At 39.9% G+C, this 26,684-nt stretch overlaps 1 protein-coding gene across 2 annotated transcripts in view; it reads right to left on the reverse strand.

Annotated features, from left to right (window-relative positions):
• Nucleotides 1-26,684, reverse strand: part of PRKCE (protein kinase C epsilon) — a 309,238-nt gene that overhangs the window by 49,361 nt on the left and 233,193 nt on the right. For both annotated transcript variants that reach the window (XM_076334413.1, XM_076334414.1), the window contains exon 11: nucleotides 9,407-9,561. In XM_076334413.1, coding sequence (XP_076190528.1) covers nucleotides 9,407-9,561 — 155 coding nt within the window. The remainder of the gene's footprint in view (nucleotides 1-9,406; nucleotides 9,562-26,684) is intronic.

Genomic DNA, 26,684 nt, shown 5'->3' on the forward strand with positions numbered 1-26,684 from the left:
TTTTAAAAATCGTAGCCAAATCCTTTTCCTCTCGGGTCATCCACAGAAAACCAGAACTTTTGTCCTTGCGTACCACTCGCTGTGATCTCGTGGAGGCTGACGAAAGATCCCCTCCTTTTCCTTTTGTGAATTTTCAAAAGGTGAAAAGAGAACCTGCCTAAAACCCAGTGTTGTCCAAAGGGTTTCTCTCACCTCCACCCCGGGCATTTCACCCTCAGTGTTTGCGGAAACCAGCACAGGGAGTTTTGGCAGAGGCAGCTTCAACCAGCTTGCAAAGGACTGCCTTCAGCCTCATGCCAAGGGGTACGCTGCTGAGCTGCTGTCTACTTCCCCCATTCACAGTCTGAGGATCCTTTTATGCTATCAGGTACTTGAAGACTTTCATATCAATGAGAATCAGGGCCTCTTTATAATAGTTATGGCCCCTTTGGACCTATTACAGATTATCAACAAATGAACTGGCACGTATTTGGTATGCCTTTTTATGCCCTCAGTATACCGTACCATAAATGCTTGCTGCCCTCTTATTGGTGGTTAAGTTTAGGCAAATATGTACTCAGGCAGTTTCTTAAGTGCATATTATTTTTGTTCTACAAGTACTCCTTTAGAGCTCTTTCAGATTTATTGATGTTTGGAAGCTTTTAAATATCCATTACCCACTTAATTGACCATAGCAATTCCATCTGACTCATTATTTGTGTTTGTTAGAATATATTTAGGCATTTTTTTAAATGGGTGTTAATAGACCATAGGATCTCCCTTGGAAACCCTATAATAAATCAAGTAAATACCTGGTGAAGTGCTATAATGTTTATTTGTTACTACTTAATTTTATCCTTAATATTCCATGTTTTGAACACAGGAAGTTCCTCAGTTCAGGTTATTTGTGACCAAGCTTTCTTTGGTTGTATTTTTTAGGCACTGCTTCTGTATTATTCAGTTTCATGCCAAGGTGTACCCACACCAGCTGCTATATTGGCTATCTACTGCTGAGGCCACCCCATCCTCCCCACCCCTTGAAGGGGCAATCACATGCCCTAAGACTGGAATACCTCGTGAAGAATACTTTTACTGCCACTGCCAAATCTACATTAAAAAATATACACAGCTACATGTACTATCTGCATTTGACATGCTTCCAAGAACGGTATTTTCTGTGACTTCCATACATCAGCAGAAGAAAATTAAAGTCTGGAGGAAAAAGCATACCTATGGAAGTATTGGCATTACTTCTGGCCTCTCCCCTTTATTTCTTCTCTCTCTCTGCTGTTTTGCAAGACTGACTACTGGAAACAGATTCTAGAAGCAGGAGGCAAGAAGTGAAGACCCATCTGGTGTGTACATTGTGAGAAGAAGTGCTGCTTGGGCTTCTCCTCATAAGCTGGATGTTACCGTAGGAATTTTTTTGAATCCAAAACATTATACCCCCAACATAAGTGGTCTTGGGGAGTCAAAATTCAATTTGGTGGTGGCAGGAGAGCATCTCTCCCTGGTGCCATCCATCCCTGCGTGTATCACAGTGCAGAAACCACACAAACTCCCACCTCAGTAAAAGCTGGCCTTGGCCTCACTGCCACTTCTGCTTAGCCCTGCTCCACATCTGCCTCCTCCACACGTACTCAATGCCGCTGAGATGATGAAGACAATGTATTTCTGCCACTGTCTGCTGCTCTGGGAAGCTGCTTGTTTGGACTCCGTGAAACACTGGCAGCTGAGGAGAGGGGCAGGCATTACTTCTGACATAAGAAGGTAAGCTAAGTGACTCGTTACCACTCTGGCCTTGCTACCCCTCACTTTTCCGCTCGTTTTCAGCACAGTCATGGCCACTTGATCCATTTTGTTCCACTTTCTGATTCCCCTGGTTAGACTGCACCTACTCTCTCCAAGGTCCTTCTGATGTAATCCTACCGCTGTTTATTGTGGTAGCAGTAGAGACTTCGATGCACTCTCCAAAAAGCTGGGGTTCTTACTGGCTGTATTTTCTCCGTTTTAGTTCATTAGGCCATTTTAGTTAACCTCCTGGTGAACAATATTATTTCTGTTTTCTTACATTTGAGTACAAGTTGTCAGCTAAACAGACATTTTAAAAGTTTTCAAAAGTTTCAGTGATAACTCAGTTATGTTAGTTTTCAGATTGACTAAATTCTCATTTTCCACAGCCTTTTGCAATGGTAAGCAAAATAACATATGGTTTTTAATAGCAGTGCATTCTCAAATGTGATGATTTTCTATTTTAAAATAAACACATTTTCAATCTGAAAAGTCAAACCAAGGTCCCAAATCATCCAGGAAGCTGCACACTTCATGCATATGAATAGTCTTACTGAATCAAAATCAGCCTATAAGTAGAGTGATCTGCATGCAGAAATGTTTGCTGGAGCAGCGTCTAAGTGATAAGCTCTTTTATAACAAGGAGGTGGATAAAAGTGGGGAGGAAGAGGGGGCAAAGAGAATAAATGCAAACCTTGAGCCAAAAGTAGCAAGGTTCTGATCAAAAGATGGAAAAAGTTGTACGCAAATGTCTTTACCAAAGTGTATCTTCCAAATTTTGTTTTAAGGTTGTTTAGTATTTTTAATGTCATTATTTAAAAAACACTAGAGTTCCTTACAAGTTTTGATCTAATGTTTTGCATTACTCTCCAATTTCTCTGTTGCATCTCAAGAGCACAACAAAATCTTTGTGAAATGCCTCAGAACCACGTTTGCTGTGCACTTCTCTGTATTACTATAAAACTGGCAGATGCATTCAATAGCATGCAAAAAGGCAAAGCCTCACCCTTAACATGACATAGTTTCAACACCACTGCAACTGGGTTATAGAAATATTTTCCATTGTTTGAAGACAAACACGACTGAAGGGCACAGCAAAATTCAGTCCTAACTTTTGTCTGTTAGCAGCAGAATTACATTTAGGAAGCACCTTCAGAGTTTTAATGCATTGCAAAACGAAAAGCATTCTCTTTCTTCTGTTAGAAAATTGTTTGAAGAATACGATTTTGTTTGGGACTGGTGTACATGTTTCTGTAGAGACAAAGCTGTGTCTTAGCATTTTAGGAAAACTACAGGGATTGTCTTATGTCAGTACATTTCAGTTTTACATGTGCTGCAGCTCTAGTGGATTTTTATTTTGTGTATGTCTCTCAGTTAAAATCTTCTTATCAAATGCAGGAAGATAACACACATTTCTCCCTGTTATAAAATAAAAGCACAAACATCAATCATCTGAAATCACTGACATTCACCCATAAATAAATACAAATAAGCTCTGTAACATTTCACTGCTATTATCTGCTGAGAAGAGCTGTCACCCTTTCTACTGAGAGTACTGGAACATGGCTGCCCTCGCAGGAATGTAAACTTGGCATTAACCCTGGCAGATTCCCACTCCCTGCCCTCTCTCATTTAACATTAACTCACTCCTATACTGTTATCAGAAGGTAAAGGTCATAGCTTTATTTACACAATACAGCACTATACAAACGGTCATTAAACAAGAAAATCTTGCACCAAATAAACATGAAGCAAAAAAACAATGCTGACCTCGCTACCGGGAACTGCCCTTGGAAGTACCTTGTCATTCCCCAAATGAGGTCAATGGTGCTGCTCTATCCTTCTAAATATTAACTGCCCGGCACTGCTCCTCCACATACCCAACTCCCACACAAGAGCCAGCTGAGGACTTTCTTACGTTCCAAACCCAGGAGAAATTTAGAAAGCATTCTACTGTTGCAAGACCGCGTGGTTCATATCCTATTCCCACAGCCTTTACTCATCCTTCCACAGCTGGAAACCTTGTCAAAGGCTCTCCTATACGACAGCAGCCTTTAGCACAATACATAAGCTGGGCAGATGGCAGGGTGGACTCCCTCGGCCCGAATGCCAGAAGCCTGGGAACCAACCCTTCTTCCTGCTTCTCATCTCCCTCAGCCCCGCTCCTCTCCACCCCGGCCCACTGCCTTTTCCTGCGGGGAAGATATCCTGCTTATTTATGCGTTTCACGACTGCTGGCCTGCCTAGATCCAGCAAGAAAAAGCGCAAAGAGGGCAGGAGGCCACTGACTAAAATCCCGTCGGAGCTCAGGCTCAGTTTCGGACACTAGACCAGGCAGAGCAGAGCATGGATGTAGCCCGGGGCGCAAACCCATCCAGGAGCACTGGTCAGGTGGCGCGCCTTGGGCAGCAGTCTCTGGAGACACTGGGACTCTGACACACACGCAGCAGCACAGTTCACTCCTTGCTTCCTGCTTTTACTAAAGGTGATGGAAATAGTTTGTTGCTCACTTGTGCCAGAAGCATACTGTAACTTCTCTTTAGCAGACTCCTGCAACAGGCAGTTTATGTGGGGAAGGGCTTGAGTTCAGGATATTCCCGTGCTTAGGTTTGAACGGGCTATCTGAGGGTACAGGGTCTTTCTTGCCCTCCTTCATGGACCATAGCTCAAGCAGCAATTTAACCCTTAACTGTTTAGAGTTGCAATAAGATGATCTTTACATACTTAAAAACAAATTTAAACCAAAATGCTCCATGTCCAGTTTTGTATTTTAGAAAGCCAAAAAAAAGGGGGAGGAGGGGAATTTTATTTGGCTGCTGCCACTCAGAAATAACATAGTAAGGTAACTTGGGAGAATGATGACTTTTAACATGTTAACCACTGACCATGCAACATTTTCATCAGTGTAAATATAACTCCTCGTTACTCTGCCAAGGCTGCACTGAATCATACAACCACCAGTGAAGTCAGACTTTATAAATAGTCTTATTTCACATAAAAACACACTAATGAAGGTGCTTTTAATTTTAGGTAGTTCTTTCTGAAACACCGGTGTGTGTTACCCTGATAAACGGGAATGCCGGGAAAACTGATCATCCAAGGAAAAATTCAGTTGGTGTTCAAACAAGTTCTTAGGGTATTTGTGTACGGAAGAAGCCCGGAGGTATTCAAGGATTGGCATCAGCATATTTATATTTGCATTCTCCTCAATTCAGCGTTAATATATCCTTCATCACGACCAACATACTAATTACAGAGTGCACAGAGCCTCAGAAAGCTGCAGCAAGTTGCAGGCTGGATTATTACTTCATATTGCTGAGGAACATGAAAACCCATAGTTATGAATGAGGGCTCCCTTGTGACCAGGTGCTGTACGATTTGAAGGCAACATCTCACAGACCTTACATTTGAAATCAAAAGGATGAATTAATCCAAAGCAGGTGACACTAATTTCTCAGTTAAGGTATTTTTCATCCTCTCAGGTGAACTGAAATTGTGTACATTCAGTTTCCTTCTTTTGTATTTCAGAGAGAGCACCCTGTTTAATCACTTGAATGGCCTTGGAGCACGCCAGAGATCACGTGACATGCAACTACTGGCCCTTCAGGTCTTCACTGAAACAAGGTTTGTAGCTCACACAGTTATTCCTTAAATCAAATACGAACTGGGGACACCGGCATTTATGTTAATGAAGTGGTACCCCGTCCTAGTGCTGATGTCCTTGCCTGGGGAGACAACAGTTCTTTGTATGTATCTCAGGTCAGAGTGGGCCGCTTGTGTCACCTCACTTGAACTCCTACAACGAGAGCCAGAGACACCCACCCAGGTGCTCCTATCCTCAGCCCAACAACTGCAGGTGAAACAAGAACATGTAACATTTAACATCTATCTGCGGAAAGTGCACAGGAACGTTGAAAGTCAGTACAAGAGGGGAGTATGGAACTGGCAGATGTTGCATCTTCCCTATGCGAGGATATATATTAAGTTGACGATGACTGACTTTAAACATAGCAGACTCCAGGGACAGGTGACAGTGAACATAGTCCACAACCTTTCATCACCTAGTTCAAAGTCCAGTTCAGCTCACAGGCAAAATGAGATTCATAGTCTAGCCCTTAATTCCTGAAGCTTGGATACATTTTTTCAAAGTGGTGCAATTGCACAACATAAACAGCCACTGCCAGAAACTGCGACTGAAACTTCTCTAGTATCTGATTGACTCTACTTGTATTATCAGGCCCCAGCTTGACATGTGCCTGAATAGCTGAATGCCAGATGAGAGGGAAGGTGGCAGGGATAATGCAAATATTTTTATTAAGTTGTTGAAGTGTTTTTGACACAACAATAGTAACATTATACGCTTAAAAATGCCACTGAAAATTATACTAAAGTTTATCTATCATACAAGATGCATTTAGTAACAGCAGCATCTTTTTACATAAAAATTGTGAGATTCATCTTTATTTCCAACATAAACTTGATAAACAAAAGGAAGGTACGTAATTCCAGTGAGCACACAGACAATTGGACAAGTCTGGGAACAACTGTTGGGCCAGTTGCAAAGATGTGAACTTTCAGAATAATTTCTATTGCCAAACAGGGAGCTCGCTTTCTCTTTGAACTTCAGGGGAAATGAGGATAAACTGGTTATTGTAAAAGGTGATCATTTAGTATCATCATAGCACTTTCTAAAAATCTAACCAACAAGCCAAAGCATGAGCTAAAGCTAGTTATTTACTTCCAAAAATATAACTATGTTTAGCTCCAAATACAAATACTTCCACATACATGGCTGAAAAAAGATCAGAAGGTATAGCAGCTATTTTGAAACCTGCATTTCCATCAAACATCTTAGTTTATTTATATATTCCCCACTTTCCTTGAAGTATTGCCCACACAAGCAGCATTTCCCACTTTGGAGAATAACCATTAATTTCACACCGCAATGTTTTTTCTAGAGATATAATTACACAGAAGACAAGTATTCTTTATTAAAATATCTGAAGGCATGCTGGGTAGTTATGACCGGTCGTTATTCAGGAGCATAGGTTTTCTTTTCTTTTTTCTTCCACCCCCCCCTTTCCTTTCCTTTCCTTGTTTGCCAGCTAATAAGAGCTTTGGAGATGTAAAGGTGTGACTTGATCCCAATGCATTTTTAACATTGTAATAAATGATGCAGTGAGATACAGAATAACCAGGCTGAAAACTGTTCTGTGCAAGACAACCACTCTAACATACGCTTGACATCAACAAATGCATTCTCCCAGCACCTGGCACACTATGAATGAATTGTGACATTTTCTTACTATTAATTCTTTTAAGATAATCTCTAACTTCTTCCTTCAACTTGTATTTTATAGAGTAACTGGGATATACATTTTATGAATTGTTGAAGCTCCTAGTATCCCCCAGTTGGGAAAATTAGTTATTCTTACGGACATAACTATGTCCAGATCCAAAAGCCTGTGTCAAAGCAGAATACAACTAAATCTGTTCCTAATGTTCTTCCTGTTGCTTTTTTTAGTTTCTGCTTTCATCCTACAACTCATGTTATTTCTCTTCTTTTGCCTCTTCTTATAATAAACCCAATATAACACACCATTTACAATTTTAGTGTTTTACTGTAGCGTGCCAAAGACATGTCAGCATAGCCTCTGAATCAAAAGTTGAGAGTATCTTGCAAAGTTTAAATTACAAAGCATTGTCTCATCAGAATGACATTTCTCTTGGGATCGAAGCATTTTGACTGTGATAAAAAGTCACAGAAAGAACGCAGCCACACAAAGCAATTCAATGCAGCTAGGAGCCAACACACAGCAGAAACTACATGTAAGACAAGGGAAAAGAGGGAGAAAAAGAGAGGGGAGAGAAGGGGATGTGTGTCAAAGGATGGGAGCAGGGAGGGAAGAGGGAGAATTAATGCACACTCATATAAAGGAGGAGGAAGGTAATTTTACGAATGCTTTCTTGCTGGTTCACAGAAATCACTAAACTGACTGCTAATTACGAAGTGTCTAAACTCCAGTTTTCAGGAAGAGGAAATTAGCTCAAGTCTTTTTATGGAAACAAATCCTCAAAATCCTTCACTTTTTAAAGCACCAATCTTGTCTGCTTCCCTTATGATAGATACTTACGAAATTCTGAAGTTGCCACGTTCTAGTATCTAAATGTACAAATACATACCTTTGAAAATAAATGCAGACAAGAATAGGAAATGTTATGTGGGCAGCAAAGGTAAGAAATGTGTTGGATCTTCAGCACTTGAAAACAAACCTATACAAAGTGGTAGGGCCTAAAGTCCAAGCCAGCATGCAAACATCACGCATGTGACGTGATGCTTTATCATGCAAAGCGTTAATAAAAGATGGAGATTAAGAGCTGCAGCTAGCAAAAAAGTTTTCTAAAGAAAACTGGGGTTTTGACTGAAAAATCACTTTCACAGAGATTTATTTTCCTGAGAAATGCAATGTCCTCCTGTTTGCGACGTCTCTGGAAAGGAGACTCCTTCTCTGAGAAGTTTCCCTTTGAATCCCAGTTGGTGGGAAAGCCAATGGCCTCTGATGGAAGTTACCACTCAGTCCTGGTTACTAAACATTTAAAATTCACTTCTTTCAATTTGTAGTACTCTTGAAAGCAGCCTTAATGTGAATCCAGGGATGTGACAAATTCCACATCCTCATCTTGATGTTTCTGCTCAAGAAATCTGAGACTGCCTGTCCCTGAGATGACTACCCCAAATCAAAACTGATAACCTGAAAGAGGGTGAGAATATCAAGAGAATATCAAAACTCAGTTAGATCCACAGAATTTTTAGTAGACAGGACAGACCTGTATCACAAAACCTGTAAAGCACTCTGCTTGTGAAAGCCCGAATTTATCGCAAGCAATGACAGGCTGCTAAAAACAAATAAAAAGTGAGAGGAAGGGTGAAATGACAAGATAAAGGACTTAATAAACACGCTGACATCAGGGTGAAAATTTTCAAAGCGATTCCTTACTTTCAATAATAGAAGCCTATCCCTAAATGCATTCTTCAGCACAGCACAACAATATGCACTTTTCTTGTGCGTGTGCATGGGTGTTGAAGATTAGAGATTTGGGGGCGGGGGGCGGAGGTTCAAGTAGACGCGGGGCACTTGCAAGCAAATCAAAGTTGTCTGCAAAGAGCCACTTCCTGCTGGTGACTAAGCCTTCACCCAAACAGTCAAGAGGAAGGGGCACAAGTAAAGCATTGCAAACGACCATCCCGATTGTATCAGAGTGGAGACAACTAGGACAAACAAACTCAGGAAGTGGCAGGGAGTTAGAAACCGAGAGGAAATCTATGGCAGAGAGAGGAAAGTGAAGAGATTGCGCCGATCCACAGAAAGGTCACCTCTGGGTCGCACTGTGCCAAGCTTTTTCAAAACCGCTTTATTTGGACTATAATACAAAACTGGCACACACAGCTGGCGACTGCTGCAGAGGCTATTCAAATGTTAACATTCTCAATGATAAACAGCCAAAAAAAGTTCTATGTAAGCAAATTGGAACAAACAACTAATCTAAATCTGGTTGCTAAGAGACAGAGGATTTCAGCCAAAACCAGCCCCAAGCCTCAAGAATACTTTATTTTTGATTAAAAAAAAAAAAGTACCTGTAGATGACGCCATGTTGGTGAAGAAACATGAGTGCTGATGTGACCTCTGCTGCATAAAAGCGGGATCGAGGTTCGTCAAATTTGCGTGAGCGCTGGATTTGAAACATTAGGTCTCCTCCATTTACATATTCCATGACGAAAAAGAGGCGGTCCTGAAATTAATTAAACAGTGCTATTTAGCTAATTTCTTTTAGTCACACAAAGGACTGCTTGAAGCTACACTTTAGGCGACTGCAGCATTTGCGTCAAGAAATGAAAGAAACAAATGCTACAATTCTGAAAAAGGAAAAGCTGACAACCAAAATCCCCCAAACCTAAAGAAAACGAGACAAGAGCCTCAAAGTGAGAAACGAGAAAAAGGGAATAGAATCAAAATGTAGTAATAAGCAACACGTACACAAATCTCCACACATCAACAAATACATATGGAATTATAATCAATTTTATGTAATAACAGAGATACCTAAATGATGCAGCTTCTTTTAAAATTTAGCCATAACAATGAAGAGATAAAGTAAATTCTGTCAACTACTGACGGGCTGCTGGGCAAATTTCAGGCTCCTTATTTCTTCTCTTATCTCTTACCAGCTACTTTGTCTGCAAAGTATCTTTCCCAAATTATGTAAAACCGAATTAGAATTGTTAAGCTATAGAAACCAGTGCTGCCAATCTCAAACACTTACATATGACTTTTTGAATTGCCTCAAACTCTCATAAGACAATGAAACATAATTACATTATTAAAATACATATCAAGTTCTTTTTATTTTCTTCTGATGCTTATCACTTCAAAGTTCAAGTTTTCAAGCCTTATTCCATGATAGAGAACTAGAAATTAACTTTACTTGAGAATAGCAACTAAGAATCTCAGGTAATCACCCCATTTTGGCGTGTTTCAGAAAAAAAAATCCAGAAGTTAAGCACTCGGTGAAATAGTCAGAACTGAGAACACCAGCAAACTAAATGCGTGCTCGGCATCTTGAAACATTTGTGATCTAAACTGGCAATGCAGATGAAGGCATAAGCAAAGAAATGACACACATCCACTTGATATAATTTAGATCCTATTTTTTGTAAATGTTTCTTATAAATTCTCATAGTTTTTCCTAATCTGTACTAACAGCCCTAAATAATCATCAACCTTGCCCATTCACCCTTGGTTTCTAAGCCTGCTTCCACATTCTTTATTTCCTTACTGTAAAATATCTACATCTATATGCACATGAGTTTAGACAGAGGTGGAGGTAATTCTCATGTGACGTGGAGAATGGATCTGAGCATATACTCCTCGCTCTGCATTCGCTCACGTTTCATTCTCTGGTCACACGATACACAGGTGTGTAAGCACGGGACCTCACCAAACGGAGCCCCTCTCCAACTTTCATGTCACACTGCAGTTTGGCTCTGGCTCATGGTGTCTGGTGTGCTGGGTTGAAGAAAAAGAGACGAGATGTGGCATTGCTTTGGACGAGCAAAACCAACAGAAGATGGAAGGTAATTAACCTCCCACAAGTGAATCCAAGCCTGCAGATTACATAGTTTATATATATGAGACCAGAAATTCGTAAATATTTGCTGTTTGTCTCTAATCATCTACTCTACGGCTCAGATTCAAAGCACAGCACTTAAAAATATCCTTAAACTTAAGCGTGTGCATTAATCCTGCTCATTAAGTGCCCAAATGTTATACTTATCAGGGATGTTTCCTGGAGGAGGCTACAAATGTTTGGCTGACTTTTTGCTGATTACAGAAAGAGGATGCAGAAAAAAACGTTGTGCCTTTCCCCCCGTATCTTGGGAACACAGAAACCGCCAGACTGGATCAAATTCAGGATCCGGGTGGACTGGCATTCTTGGTAAAACACTGCTGACAACTTTGGTACATTTTCCAACATTTTTCTTACCATTCCCTAGTAAGGAAAACCTACTAAAGAATAGCATCAAAGCTTCTTGCTGTATCATACACCCAAAAGAGCATGGCTTTAGAGCCATGCCTTTGTTCTTTTTGCAATGCTTAATACTGCTGATAAGCATTCAAAATCATAGTGCAGATCTCTTGACATTATTGTAGGCTTTAAATATCACCTTTGCTTGTTTTAAGCAAAAATATGGGTCCTTGCGCTGTCTCTCTGATTTCTCTCTGGAATCGATGAGAATTACAGCCTTGCTTGTAAAAGAAAATCTGATAGCTCTCAGGAGGTCTTACGATTTCAGAAGCTAGAGCTTAAGGATAACACCAAATGCAGTCAGTTTTGTGATAAAGTCAATCAAAAGCATAGCTATATTGGTACTGTAATGTAGCATAAGAGGATAGAACATCCCTAAGAAGAAGATGCAGGCATTGTCCTTCGTTAGGCTCCTCATCGCTGCACTACAGACAGTATCTCTGAAGAGCAGTTTTGGTCCGAGAGTCCCTTTGCAACACATTGCCTTAGATTATCTCACATGGATATAGTTCAGCGTTTCAAGCACAAAACCCATTTGGACCGCAGGCTGGGGAGCGTCTGACTAACATTTGGCTAAAGTAACTCCTCCTAACGCTTGCTAAAATTGAACCTTCTTACATTGCTATTTTAACCTTTCCAAAGTCAACAGTCTGGACGTGAGTGGGCACAACCAGGAAAAGGAAGCTGCGATTCACATTCCCCGGAGCAGCCACACTTATTTCAACATTGCTACCTTTTTATTACACCTGTATTGCAAGTATAAAACAAACGATGCTGATGCAAAGTGATTGTGCTGTGTCTTACAGCTGTGACTCCCAAATGGTCATCCTCAACTTGTCACTGAGCTGGGAGCTGCTGCTCCCAACGGTGATGCCACCACTCTTCCAAATGCTAAGGATGGTGCACAAAAAACCCCCAAAAACCCAAACAAAAAAAAGAAATAGCTGGTTTACACAATTGTATAGATCAGGGCCATTTCCTAACGTGTCAGGATATACATTGTATCATTTTTATATTAAAAACTCTGGGTTTGATCCAAACAGAACCAATGTTTTTTGTGACTTTCACCAAATGCCTAATTGCTGATTCTCAATATCAGAAATTGTGTTTAGTTAAAACTTCAAGTTCTTTTATTTCGATTCAGTCCTTTGTAGGACTTTTCCAGCTTAGCCAACCGAAAATTTAACCTGGATTGTTTAGCAGAATATCTTGTCATTAGACAGTCTGAACAAAAGCTTTAGCAGCAGCTCCATTCCCACAGCTGGAGAGTGCTAACTCTCCTATCCTCTTTCACAACTTCCCTATTATGCACATCCCATTCTCAATGTGAAGGGGTATTTCTGGCAGGTTCTGCAGCTTAGTTGACCACCTCTTTGAAAGTATACCTACTAAAACCAGAATTAACAGCTCAGTGATTGAAATTGCTCTGCTGTTGCATTTTTCTGCTATACACTGATATTTCAAGTTACTTTTCCAGCTTTCCTGGGTGCACGTTTCAGCTTCCTAATGAGAATTCACAGAAAAAAAAGTAGTTTGGAAGTTCTGTTCTCTGTTTGTGGTACTGGGAAAGGGTTTGATCTTGAGAGAAGAAAAATACTAATTCTCACCCACTAATGTGGGGTAAACAATCAGATGCACAACATGCACATGCAGGCCAGAGTTTCAGCGTTAGAAGGTACCATCTTTTTTGATGAAATATACTCAGTGCCTATGAAAACTACTTTCTTAAAACCCCTCTCTGGTCTTTTTTTGTGCTCAGGACAATGGCATGATCAGCCAGGACTCAAATTTACATGAAAAGAGGATGCAAGAGAATATTTTATGAATAATGATCTGAGATTGGTACGTCTATTTTTCTCCCGATTCCCATAACTCCAGCAACAACAGAGACACTTATCTTGATTTCTGCTGCTTAATTTTTTCCCCAGTCTTTCATCAAAAGCTAACGATCAAAATACAGATTCCTAACACTCTGGATATTTCCTCTCTGTCATAATGTATGCAGACACATAGAGTGACCCAATGAGACCTCTGTGACTTCAATGTAGAGAGGATTTCATCCTCAAACAGTAATTGTGAAACAACTGTATCATGCCTGATTATATGCATCTTGCTACATGTATCACCAGGACACATTCAAATATTGAAGTGGGAGAATATAAAGTGAACGCCCTAAAGAATTACGCATTATTAAGGGACAACACGGTGTTTAGTCAGTTAAAAATGATACACAAGGTATGACTTTGTCATTGATTGTGTTCCAAGAGAAAATTGAATGGGTTTGGACTGCATTATTTTTGGACTACATTTTCATAACATTTGAGAAGTATGTTTTGACGAACAAAATAAATGTAAAACAGTCCTGGGAACTCTTTAATTATATAAACTGAAATAAAAGGCAAAATCACAAACAAAGACATGATAGATTAATCCTCTCTTGGCATCTATAAAGCAAAAAAAGTACTGCAAAGTAAGCCAATATGTTTTCTGAAGTAATTAGATTCTTTTACAGGGTTTATTTTAGCCCTTAATCATACCTGCTTTTCCTTGAATTTCTCAAAATGTATGGTTGAATGAGAATACTTAAAATAATAAATAGAAAGAAAAACAGAGCAGAGAGCATGGGTAAGAGATTTTAAAAGCAAAGCGGATATGGAGTAAACAGGCTAGAAGTCAAGACAAAAAAAGTTCAACTTCACTCTGTTTCCATAGTATTTTCTGCCTATGGCTTTAACTACTACACTGGAACGCATAACTGCCTGTCTTAACGGGGAGGTTGGACTAGATGACCTTTAAAGGTCCCTTCCAACCCAAACTATTCTATGATTCTATGATTAACATCTCTATTATTCCAGTCTCACCTCTTGATTGTCTTAATTGGGATCCTCTCCTGCATGCTTTACATTTTCAAAACTGGACTCTAAAAGCAACCTCTGTTCTAGTCTCTGTCCCTGTCACTATCTGGAGAAGTACCCTTGTCACTTAAACTAGAAATCTTGTTTCATCTTCTCTCTCCTTCCACTCCTTTACTTGTGCCCTCATTTCATTTTTCATCCTCCTTGACATTCAAAACAGTCATCCTTTAGCTCTACAGTAAATCCTTCTTAACTAATCCTTTACTCTTCATTCTGATTATTACCATAACCTTCCCTCTTCAAAACCATTCTCTGATTTTTAGTTTTATTTATATATGTTTTGCTAACATCAGCCTATATATGATGTGCACTCCCCACCAGTTTATATTAGCTTGTTTTTAGATGTTATGAGTTCCATTGGATAGAGCTTCTACCTCTTGTTTCTTTTGGAATAATGTGTAAGTTTTTAATTGGGAAAAGAGGGGTGATTTCCAGAAACATCAACAGTAATAAACTCTCAGGATGTGACAGACTCAATCCAGCTCCTTTTTGTGGAGGTGTGATTAATGACCAAGACCCTCCTACTAGTAAGACCAGATAATCTTGCCAATCAGTTTTGATTTAACAGATACAGTCTATTAGTTGTTTAGATGTGGAATAATACCATTGTTGAAGAACAAGCTTCTACGTAAACCCTGTATGAAAGCTTAGACATGGAAAGACTTTGATGTATTGTTTACACTAATTATTGTGTAGCCCTTAAAAGATTTTTTTAAAAAACTGTTATCAGTCATTAACCTGTCTGTTCTTTCTTTGTTTTCCAATTAAAATCTCATTAACATTAGATTGCAGCTTAAAGACAATCCATTGATAGACATAAGGCCAAGTACAATTATCACTGCAATCTGAAGAGTAAAAACTTTTTTTTCTCTTTCAAACGAGTCCTGCCAGCTGGGGGACCCAATGTGCAGTTCAGCACAGCCTCATTACTGAAATATTACAGAACAAAAATAAATCATGCAATCTGTCCCCCAGTTTCAAATCTGAGATGTGCATCCATGCTACAAGCCTGAGAACAAATCTTTTCACTACTGTTTTTTGTCTCCCAGTTCAACCCTTACAACTCTTAGAACGAGAGAATTCAGGAAAGTCATCAAATATGGACTCCTCAAGTAAAATTCACAACTGATAAATCTTAACAGCCTACTCCAACTACCATTTTTTCCTTCATTTATGTTTTCATACAATTGGCTGTGAATAAATTCTTCCTGATTCTCACTAGTTCCCTAAACCAAGTTCTTTGTGTGAATATACTTTTTTCCTCCCAATTTCAGAAAGTCGTATTTGAATTAGATTTCTCCAGAGACTACTGAAAGTATCAAGGAAGCTAATATGTGTGTTAAATACAGGTAAATTTAAATACAAAATAGTTCATATTCTAGTAGAGTACTGTTACATAATGGAATATGTTTAGCCACTAAACTTGTTGCAAAACAAAAGTCAAAGATACAACTTTTATTGCACAAGAAGTCAGATACATCACAACCTTGGTATGCTCTGTAAGATGATATTTTATTCATATCATGCATGTATGGAATTCTTTTCCAACTCGTACAAAACTGTGATTACTTAACTCTATTTAAACAGGATGCTCAAACAGTTTGTTTAAAATTACCTAAAACTACAGCAACTGTCCCACCCCTCAGAACTTGCATAAACATTTCCTGCTTCTGATGGAAATTGCACAGGCACACTGTACACAAAACTACACAAAACTATATGCAAACCTTCAACACCCTGAGCAGAAGACTAATCAGGATGGCAGATTCATCCTCCACAATCCCAGCATTAGGAGGGACAAATCTAAAAACAAGAGATAAACCAGGTACAACACTAAAGAAAACAACAAAAAGCTCTCTCCTGTTCATTTACAGTAACAATCTTCAACAGGACACTACGACACATTATCTGTCTCTGATTTCGGTGTTTATACTCAGGGCTAATTGTGTTGTTTTTCCTGTTTTGTACCAGTGCTTTCACGGAGTTCCAAATAAGAAGGGAACAATTTCTGTGAATCCCAAATTTCTTGGAATAAATGCCCTGGACATAGGAACTGCTATCTTAAGTTTCACACAGGATATCTGCATCTTCCACTTAACAAAAAAATGCACGCATTCAGATTTTGTATTAAAGGACTTTTTCGTCAACCAGACACTTCAAATTTTTCTCAAGCCGGTGAATACTATTATAGCTAGGGACTTATTGCTCAGTTTTACTCAGCTTTGCCCAGGTTCAATTCTGAATCCAGTTTTTTGCCCTTGAAAGAAAGAATTACTTCAAAGTTAAAACATAGGCCGGAGAGAGTCAGAGAACCACACAAAATTGGATAAAGAAGTCTTGCAAGGTCATCTAGCTTATCCCACAGCTGACAGGCAGGATCAGCTGTACCTAAGCCTTTTCAGTGCTGCAAGGCAGTCTCTGGGTACTGTGAGCCAGCGATCTAACCGTGAACCTGAACAGCCCTGCTGAGTGGACTCCATTTGGCCCACAAAGACCTAGGAAGCAGAAGTCTCTGCTAGTCTGGTCTGCTGGAGGGCAAGTGGGTTTGTCTGCACTCCGTTGCAGCGGGGTCTCCTACTGTGCCAGAAATGCTCTGTTCCCTTCTCAGTCCCCTCGTCAGCAGCAGAAGCCAGTAGTGAATAGTATTCCTTGAACATATTCTGCCTCGCAGGTCAGAAAATTGCATCAGTTCCTGAAATTAGTCTGATCAGCTCTTAAAAATCACCACTGATAAGCATTCCTTGACCTCCACAGGCAGTCTATTTCAGTACTTACAGAAAATATCACTGGGAACTCTTTTCACTGCTGCAAATCATTTGCATTACTTCTTGTGCTTACCTCACTCAAAATATCAATTCCTAGTTGTGCTGCAAGTTATATACTACCTTCAGAGAAACACTTCTGTGCTTTCCATCTTTGTTTCTTACGCAAAGAACTGATTGTTGATTTTTCTTGATTTTACAAAACTGATCACAAAATATTTCTATTCTGTTCGCAGAAAGCCCAGACATTTTGTCAGTTGAGAGCCTGTGGGATAAAAAACACTTTTGAAGTCTTGAAAATGGTTTCAAGAATAGCTGGCCCTCCTTGAGACACTGGAATAATTCTCAAAAAAACCCTCTCTACCCTATCATACCATACCATGTGAAGGGCCAGAAAAAGCTACAAATCGAATACAATTAGTTTCTAAACAGTGCTTTCAGAATCAGTATAGAGATTCACAAAACCTTTACACTGTATTACTTGCACTGCAGCATTTACTCATCTATAATGTGAGTTGCTGGAAAAGGGTTTTTAAGCAAGATGTTTGTCTGAGATCTCTAATCTTCATAAAGCAGACCTGGTATGTCGCTTTTGTCATGGGAGATTTATGTTGCCTCCCTGTGGAATATTAATTGCTAGTGGAACAGAATGGGGGTTTTAACATGTTTTTCATGCCCCTAATGCATCCCATAGTACTGTTCAACAAGGAAAATACGGCTAGTGTATGTACACTGAGATAAACTGGCTGGCTGGGGGACTTACTATATGCCAGCAGTAGGTCACAGAACTATGGAAATTACAGCTTACGATTCAAAGCAGGAAACATTAGCCAGGACCTCGTGGACATCACCTATTCTGTCCAGAAAATGTCAAGGGATGATTAGGTTTTACCTAGACTGGCATTCAAGACGGAAGTCTTGTTTAATGATTTTTCCAGACAGATTCGACAATACTCTAAAACTGTCCAAAATGCAGAGAAGCCTGCCTGTCCCAAATTCATAGAGAGTGAAAAAATGTGCCATTTGGTTATCCCCTGAGCGCTAATACTTCTAAGGAAGTTTAGCTGACTGTTTCAATCATTCAAAGAATCTAATCCCACATTACTGTAGCCAGCAAAACCCACTGATTTTAACGTAACTTTTGAAATGTACAGGTCTTCATCTGTACCATGAATTTTGGAATATGATAAAGTATGGATATGAATAAAATCTATACCCTATAATCTGCAACTAACAATCATATACACATCAGAATAACAGACAGTTACATCCCTTACACAGAGCTTTTTCCTGTGCAGTTTATGAATACCTGATGTTTGAATACAGTCTTCCTAGTGTTTTTTCAGATAATGAATTCTGTCAGATTACTATCCGGACCAAATTTACTATGCTTTGGATTAGTTGGTGTATCAGGCTCACTAGGGCAAGTAAAAAGAAAATATGGTTCAAAATTTCATTAATCCCATTTTTAAAAAAAGATAAAGTTTAGACTAATTCAATGTAGCACAGAAACAGCAGGTGGAGCGTTGTCAGCCTGCTCTCCATAGAGCTGTCATTTTACTCACTGAGAATATGACATAAAATTCTAGCTCTACTTGAGTTTCTTGAATAGACAAAAATTTCATATTAAGACCCTAAAATATTATCATGTGAGTGCAAACATTTTCATTTTTTTTAGTTTCTTCCCACTTTAAAAAAGAATTACAATTTTGTTTTTTGTTCGTCTCAGTCACTAATGGATATTATGCCTTCTGCCTATGTGAATGTTTTCTGTGACACCTGTAATATAATATCTAATGTTCTGACACAGTATCTACAGGACTTAGTGGTGAGATTCTCTTTAGCTCAGATGGGGTTTAGATCAGGATTAAATCTTTAATGCTGTAATATGTGGAATTTGTTAGCCGAGGGCATGCAATGAAGATGCAGAAGAAATTATATGCATTGCCATTTCAGCAGCTTGATCCCCTACCATCTAACCTTAGAAATGAACTGAAACAAAAAGACTTCTAACTTTGGGAAAATCTTTAACCCCAAATTATCCTGGAGAGATATGTGTTCTGTTGTCTCTGGATTTTTCTGGGAGTTGGTACAAATCCTTCAGTCTGCCCCAAGCTGCAGTGTTGGTAGCCACAAGCTCCACAGTGAGCTCAGGGAAGGGCTGCTGCTCCCTGGGGCAGCAACCCTGATCCCTGCCTGCTCCCTGAAAACCCAAGCAGGTCGCAAGAGCAGGGACCCTAGAAGCGTGCCAGCTGGTGTAATACACTATTTGTGCCCTTCCTCTCATACAAGAGAAACACAACTGGAATCCTTTGCAGAAATGGTGTTTTTTGTAGTTCTAGTCACTTCAAAAGGGGTATCAAGTAGGAAAAGCTTCTCAGGCCATTTCTCTAATACCTTCATTTGATGACAGATAAGCTGTGAAAAAGCGCCTTTTATGAAATTCTTTGATCTCATCTTCTTTTGGTGTTGTTTGGAAAAAAGAACTGTTCTGGTGAGATAATTTTAAAGACCTCTCATTTAATGGCCTGATGCACATGGCAGAAAATTATATCAAGCCTGCAAATGTCATTATGCAGAAAATGTTACAATGTGCAGGCAGCTATTAATATTCCTTTGTTCTGATTCTTATAGGAAAAATATAAACACTGTCTTCCAATTAGAACTATATAGTTTTTGAAAGCACTTCAGAACTTCTAAGAACAACTTTTAACCTGTTTATATTCTACCAAGGAGCTTAGACAGAGATGGTACATGTCCTAGGTGTCTCCTCAGCCCCTAGGCTGGTTCTGGAACCTTTCTTGTCTTTGTAATTCCTGTTTTCTTATGCTGTCTGAGCATCTAGTTTATGTCTTTGAGCCCACAGGGAAAGGCATCAGATGCTACACAACTAACAGAGAACACTCTGGGGAATGCAGCCAGTTGGTCCAGCAGCAGCGGTATCAGAAGGAAAAGGAACCCAGTTAAGGAAGATAATGAAAGTGATGGGACACAATACTCATCTGGCAACCATTTTCTGAGAAATTATCCATTATTGCTGAAAAAAACCAACCAGAAGTAATTAGCTGAGTGGGCAAGTCTTTATATCACAGTCATGATATACTGCAACAGTGCTTTTTGTTTCTAGGGATGCAATCAACTGACCGAAAGGCAGAAGTTGTCTTCTCAGATCTATAAAACAGTCAGTCGTGACCCAGGAGGAAACTACAATGTCTTTACCAATGAGTTACTTGTATAAAAGCTACCCAAAGAAGTCTGTTGAGATATGATTTCCAATCACATATATCAGGACCAGGCATACTGAACCAAAATGGGCAGAAATACAGGAGCATATTTTATATTTAAATTTCACTAACTGTTTACATTTTCAGAATTAGAGTTTCACTTAGAAAAATCACCAAAAAGCTAAATATTTGTAAGAAAAGAAAGCACAGATGTATATACCTTTCCTCTCTCCCCATGCAACAACAAATTTTTGCCATTGCACCAGCCTGTGAAAGGAGAGTTGTCTTGCATTATAGAATTAGGCACTGGGAAAACCTGCCCCTTCTTCCAGCTCAGAATTGTACTTGCTCATGAACAGAGTAGTAGACACTGTAGAAGGAAAGAAGGCAATGCAGAAGGGTACAGAAAGTTATTCAAACATTCGATATGTTGTATTGTAAGTTAACCTGGCTAATAGGAGCTTGACAAGAACATTAGTGCGTTTATTAAGAAAGAAGTAAACCAGAATTCTCCAAAAGCTTTCAAACCTCTTTCCCTGTAATGTGGGAATGAGCTTTGGAAAACTGTGCTGCAGCAGGGCCAGCTTCTATACGTACTGCCTAGATACTCCGTTTATGATGCTCTATGTGTTACAGAAACATTTGCTACCAGATATTCTTTACTGCTTTTAAATTGTTATTTTTGCCTAAGCAAAAAAGGGCGGGTGGGTGAAAAGACTGGTACTTCCCCCACAGCTAGTTTGTTTTCTGAAGAGGAATCACCAAATGAAACTCAGGAAACAAAGTACGAGCATCAAATAGAGGGCTTTTACCAATTTCTCAGTACAAGCTTCTTATTCTTTGGAGCTGATAATTTTCCAGTCTTTAGCTGGCTAGCATCTCCCTCACATTCATAATTAATGTTCCCATCAGAGCACTCCTTTGCATGTTCTTCATACTTCCTTACTCTTATAACCAACTCAATCATTTTGCACTAAGGAGAAAAAAAAAAAAGATTATTCACTGACGCACCTGGCAGCACACAGTATTTTGTATTCAGCAATTTTACACAAGTCAGAGCACAATAAAACATTCTCTGGCCTTGTTTTAGGACTTGATTTTCTAACTTTTGTTCATTAGACCAGGCCACTGACTCCTATAGGACATTTTGTGAGATTAAGTGGTAAGAAATTGGCTCATTTATACTTTTAGAAAGTTTGCGGTGGGGGAGGACAGGGAATCCTGTGCTCCATTCAAAAGAAGGAGATGAATGAAGTCTTTGGCAACATAAAGATACTCACTACCAGAGAAACAGCTCTTCTCTATTATGTGAAGCGTTTCAGTAATGTTCCCACGTACTTAAAAACAAAGGTCAGCCAGTGACAAAAGTTGGTTCTAGCTTGACAACACAGCAAGAAACTTCCACTGCACTGTGATCATTCAGATGGAAAATTTATATGAGATACTGTCATATCAGTTCACAAACTATGCCCTGGATGCCAGAAATAACTTAAAGGCTACAGTTTACTTGAACATGATGTTCTGAATAGTAAAAAATAGTTGCATTTGTACTAACAAAACCTTGCTGAGGATTTCAAGTTCCTTAAAATGAGACATTAGCATGAGTAACTGTGTCTCCACTCACATGAAAGAAAAACAGCATAGTGTTATTTTGCAGTCTTTACCAAAGAGACTTTCTTTTTGGGAACTTGGATGAGCCAGAACAAAATAATTATGACAGCAAAAATAGATGTGTTGCTGCTCTAAAGTAAGTTAAGAAATGTTTCCATTCAGAAATATCTAATTCCAGCTTTTTCTTCAGGACCCCTCTTTTCTTACAGGTATTAATTCATAGTACTCTAACAGTGACAGGCACATTAACATGCTGGTGCTCATTTCCTCAAATTCAAGCTCAATCCTTCACACTGTACGTATACAAAAAAATGTGTTGAGCTCAAATGTAGACTATTATTAGTTGTAATAAAATACCATAACAAGACCCAATGACAGACCAACTTTCCACTGATACTGTACTTAGTAATACAGACTGAAAGTTCCTCTGCACAGGGACTCAGTATATGCCAAGAAGAGGTAGAGTTAGGATGTGCAGGGAGAAACAGCAAGACAACTAGTCAAAGCAACACCAGGAAAAGTGCTTGCAGGGCATCTGCTGCCTAACCTGAGAGAGTTGCAGCCTTTGCTGAGTGCTGGAGCTGCTGCTGGAGCCTCAGGAACCACCCCACTTTGCTAAGCTCCAGGGATTGCACGTTATACCTCACGTTTTACAGGTGCCCAGCCTGTTTCCCACTGAGCAAGCTTCATCACATTGACTGCAGCAATGAAAGAAGAGATGCTCATCTACACTTTGGGAAGTGTATCCTTCGTTTAGAGAGGACACACAAAATTATCACTGAATCAGGCTAAATGGCAAGAGAGAGACTAAAAGACCGTTGCTAACTTCATGCCTGGTGCAAGGCCAAATACAAAATTGTGTCCTCTCTTCATCTCCTCTTACACTACCTTTCTTACTCCTAGGCTGCCCCAGGTAACAGTTAACATAACAGTTTCATTAGATAGTGATAATATATAATAGTTTCTCAAGATTTTCAGTGCTTTTCCTGAAACCTCTCTGTGGAAACATGACAACATCAAAATTCCCTTGTCATGGGGAGATGGAGGTCAGTATGAAGAGCAGCTTATGGGCAGAGCTTCCACCCTGGGTAAATGTTCTGAGCAAATCCCTGTGCCGCCTCTGTTGCTAAGCAGAAACCAGATAACCTGCTCTGCTAGAGAGCAGCTGCCAGAGAAGGAAACTTAACCTTCATATGCTCTCTCTTGTGTCTCTTGTACACACCACTATTCCACCCACAAACTCAGTGTTTCATGCTTTGATTTGCTCTCATGCAGAAAAAAAACCCCAAACAACAAACCCACAACAAAAAGCGGGAATGAAATTATAACTATAAATAAAGACTAAAAAAGTTAATATTTAACATGATTAATAAAAATTCAGAAAAACCTGTCTACTTCAAAATAACTAATATATGCACAGATTCTCCCATTCAGCAAATGGTAAGAGGTCAGCATGTATACAGAGCTACCACATGAACTGATACAGGGAGATGAGGACCGTGACAGACTATCTCACTACAGGACTTTCTGCTGAGCTGCGCACTGTCACCCTCTGTAGCCTCAAATGTAGCATTTAACCCTCTTTGCACTTACAAAATTGTTAGTGATAGAGTCAGGGCCCTGAGGGCACTTACAGGCCCCAATGTCCCTGCCCAGCCTCCCCTGGGGAGGGACAACCCCTCAACACTGCCTGTGGGAGCCCCGTTTCAGTCCAGCCCAGGGCTGTAGGTGTGCACCTCTGGCCCTGGCTCCTGAATGAACCCTGGACCTGGTTCATCCCCTCACCATGTTGGGGGCTGTCGGTGGACACCCTTACCAGCACCCAGTACTGCTTGTCACATCCGGACCCCATGGGTCTGTGCCGGCCAGTGAGGGTGGCCTGTGCTAGGTCACTCTCAGCACCTGGTGCTCAGGCTGGCCCTTACTCTTGCTGACAGGCAGTGCATATCTATTTCCAAAGGTATGAAGAAATCTGAAGCAACGGTGATTAAATTTATACCCCCAAAGGAAGGCAATTAATGTTTGGTACAACGCGATCCCCAGGAATTTCAGGTACAAGATATTCTGTCTGAAGCACAGGCTGTCCCCTGCATGACTTAATCACTAGCCAAGCTGCTTCTGGGGAAGAAAGCAGAGGGAGACATGTCTTGGCTGACTATGGAGATGGCAAGTGCCTTACAGGTTACAGATAAGGACTTTGCTCTGGATTGAGTAAGGCTGAACTCCCTCTGAGACTCAGTAGAATGTTAGCAGGTTTTAAAACTGGATCAGCAAGTTTCCCCTGAAGCAACGAGCAGGGACACACACATCAAGTGATGCCATGAGGACATCACCAACAGTCACTGACCTCTGACTTGGGCGAAGCTTTTATGAGATCAGATTTGCACCTGCTGCTTGGAGCCGCGTATGTATGGAAGCTTCAGGTTGCATATATCCACTGGGCATCTTCAGTGCATACTGAAGCATGGCTAATTTAAAACATTAGTCCTGTAAATACATGCTTGTATGTGGAAATAATTGCACATTTTGAATATACATTTATTTTATTCATGAGGTCTCTAAATTGAGTTAAGTTTGTCTGCTAGCTGCTCAATGAATTTCATTCCATGGGAAGATACCATGGAGGGAAAGTGTTTTGATACACAGCAAACACAGACTTCAACTTATCTACTGTGTCTATAGTCTTTTTAAATTATCTAGAAATCCGCTTCTTTGATTTGTTCTTTAGCTGGTTAAAGGTTAAAAAACTTTAAAGAACACAGCATTTATTGCAACATCAAAGATGATTACAGAATAGCCTGGCAGTTTACTTCTCTGCAGAATGCCCATAAAAAAGAAAGATGTGTGCATCAGGAATTTGCAGAATGTGTTGTACTATAAGATAAACTGAAAAAGGAATGTGTATGTGCATGAATACAGTAAAGTTCCTATTTTGACAGTTACTGAAATAGCTTAAGTGGTACCACTGTTTCGTAAATCTAGAAGGAAAGATGTTTCTGAAAAAAAAGAGATGACAGAATGGATCCAGGTCAGAAAAGTTTAATTCCAGGTTAAATAGAAATTGTAGCATGCTTCAAAGCACAAGAGAGAGAAATTACAAGGTGGAAACATTCAATTTACACCAGATTCTTGGTATTTTTACCACCACAAAATTTTCAGCCATCTGGTGCCATTAGAAGCAGATAATGCTACCAAACAGATGGAACGAACTAGCCTCAGAAACTAAGACCTGGCCATGGTTCATGAAGTTTGCAAACATACCTTGCTCAGCAACTTCAGTAAATCTTTGAATTAGAATCCCCCCAAAACTACTTTTTATTTATTCATCTTAAAGAAATGAGGGGCTAATGTAAACTCAAGTTCACACCAACTCCGACTTGCAATAACATGTGTGCAGGACTCTCAGAGTGGAAAGTCCATCGCGCAAAGGACTGCAACTTCTCTCTTACCCAGAGTAAGGGCCTCAAGACAAATGATAGAAAATGGGGCATTACCATCCTGGATGGTGGCGCAGTGTAAATGGTTCAGCCTAAATCCTGTACTGCCACTACCCATTATGCTGTGCCATATGCCAACACCAATGTAAGGATACACCTCACCCAGACCACTTGTGAGGACAACTGTCCCCTGACTCCCAGAGTGAGTGAGTGTATATGTGTGATCCCGCAGAGGAAACAGAAAAAATAACTTAAACAACTTTTCACTCTTTTATGCTCCATTTCTACATCTGTAAAATAATACTGACAGCATCATTCCTAGTCCAACCCAAAACTCAGGAACACTTGTGAGGTAGTCTAATGTACACTGACAAGCACAACAGATAGGTTAGTAAACTCTGTTGGAGGAAAGACTACTTTTAAGAATATGCCTCACGTGGCACTTTTCATTTGAACAAGGTGACTACGGGTAGCAAAAGAAATATTATTAATATCCACAAGAAGTAGCTGAGGAAATGCAGGTGAAGAGAGAAGAGTGCACAAGTCAGTGTGGCATCACATCTGGAGAAAATAAGGCAAGAATAACACAAGGAGAAGGAGAGGATTTTTCCTGAGGGAACTTCTTTAGGATTAGAGGAATTGGTATAAGAAGAACTTGATACAGGAGTACAGCTATTTCATCTGACAGCTCCTTAACAAATCAGTATTTTATTACTAGCAGAAAAATGTCACTTTATCGGTGGGGTCCCACCAAGGATCACTTCTGAGCCCAGTTTTATTCAACATCTTTATCAATGGCATGGAGAAGGGAGTGAACAGTGAAACGTGCAGATCTGTGGATCATACTAAGCTCTTTCAAATAGTCAGATGCTGTGCTAATGATCCAAAGTGATCCAAAAAGGATCACTCAAACTGGGTGGGCAAAAAGGTGGTGACGAGCTTCATAATAGGTAACTGTAAAGTGAAAATACTTTCTTTTTAGGGGAAAAATATCTGAAACCACATCTACATGATGCTGAACTTGGAACAGAGTTAAAACTTTGGAGAAACACCTTGGTGCTTTTGTTGGCAGTTCTCTGAATCGTTGGCTCGAGGTGCAGCAGCACTCAAAAAAGCCAACAAAATGTTGGGTAACATCAGGAAGGTCACTGAGAAAACTGAGGGCACTACTCTGCTGCTACATAAAACCTTCGTGTTCCCACATCTTGAATATCATGTGCAGTTCTGGCCTACACAACTCGAGAAGGATGCAGTGGAGGTAAAGAGAGTACAGAGAGGGTAACTGAAATGATCACAGCTGCCATACAAGAACTGACTAAAATCTGGGGGCTGAGGAAGGATACAAGTGAGATTAACATAATCACAAAGATGGTGGATAAG

This window comes from Aptenodytes patagonicus, chromosome 3 (assembly GCF_965638725.1).
Source record: "Aptenodytes patagonicus chromosome 3, bAptPat1.pri.cur, whole genome shotgun sequence".
Classification (NCBI taxonomy): Eukaryota; Metazoa; Chordata; class Aves; order Sphenisciformes; family Spheniscidae; genus Aptenodytes; species Aptenodytes patagonicus.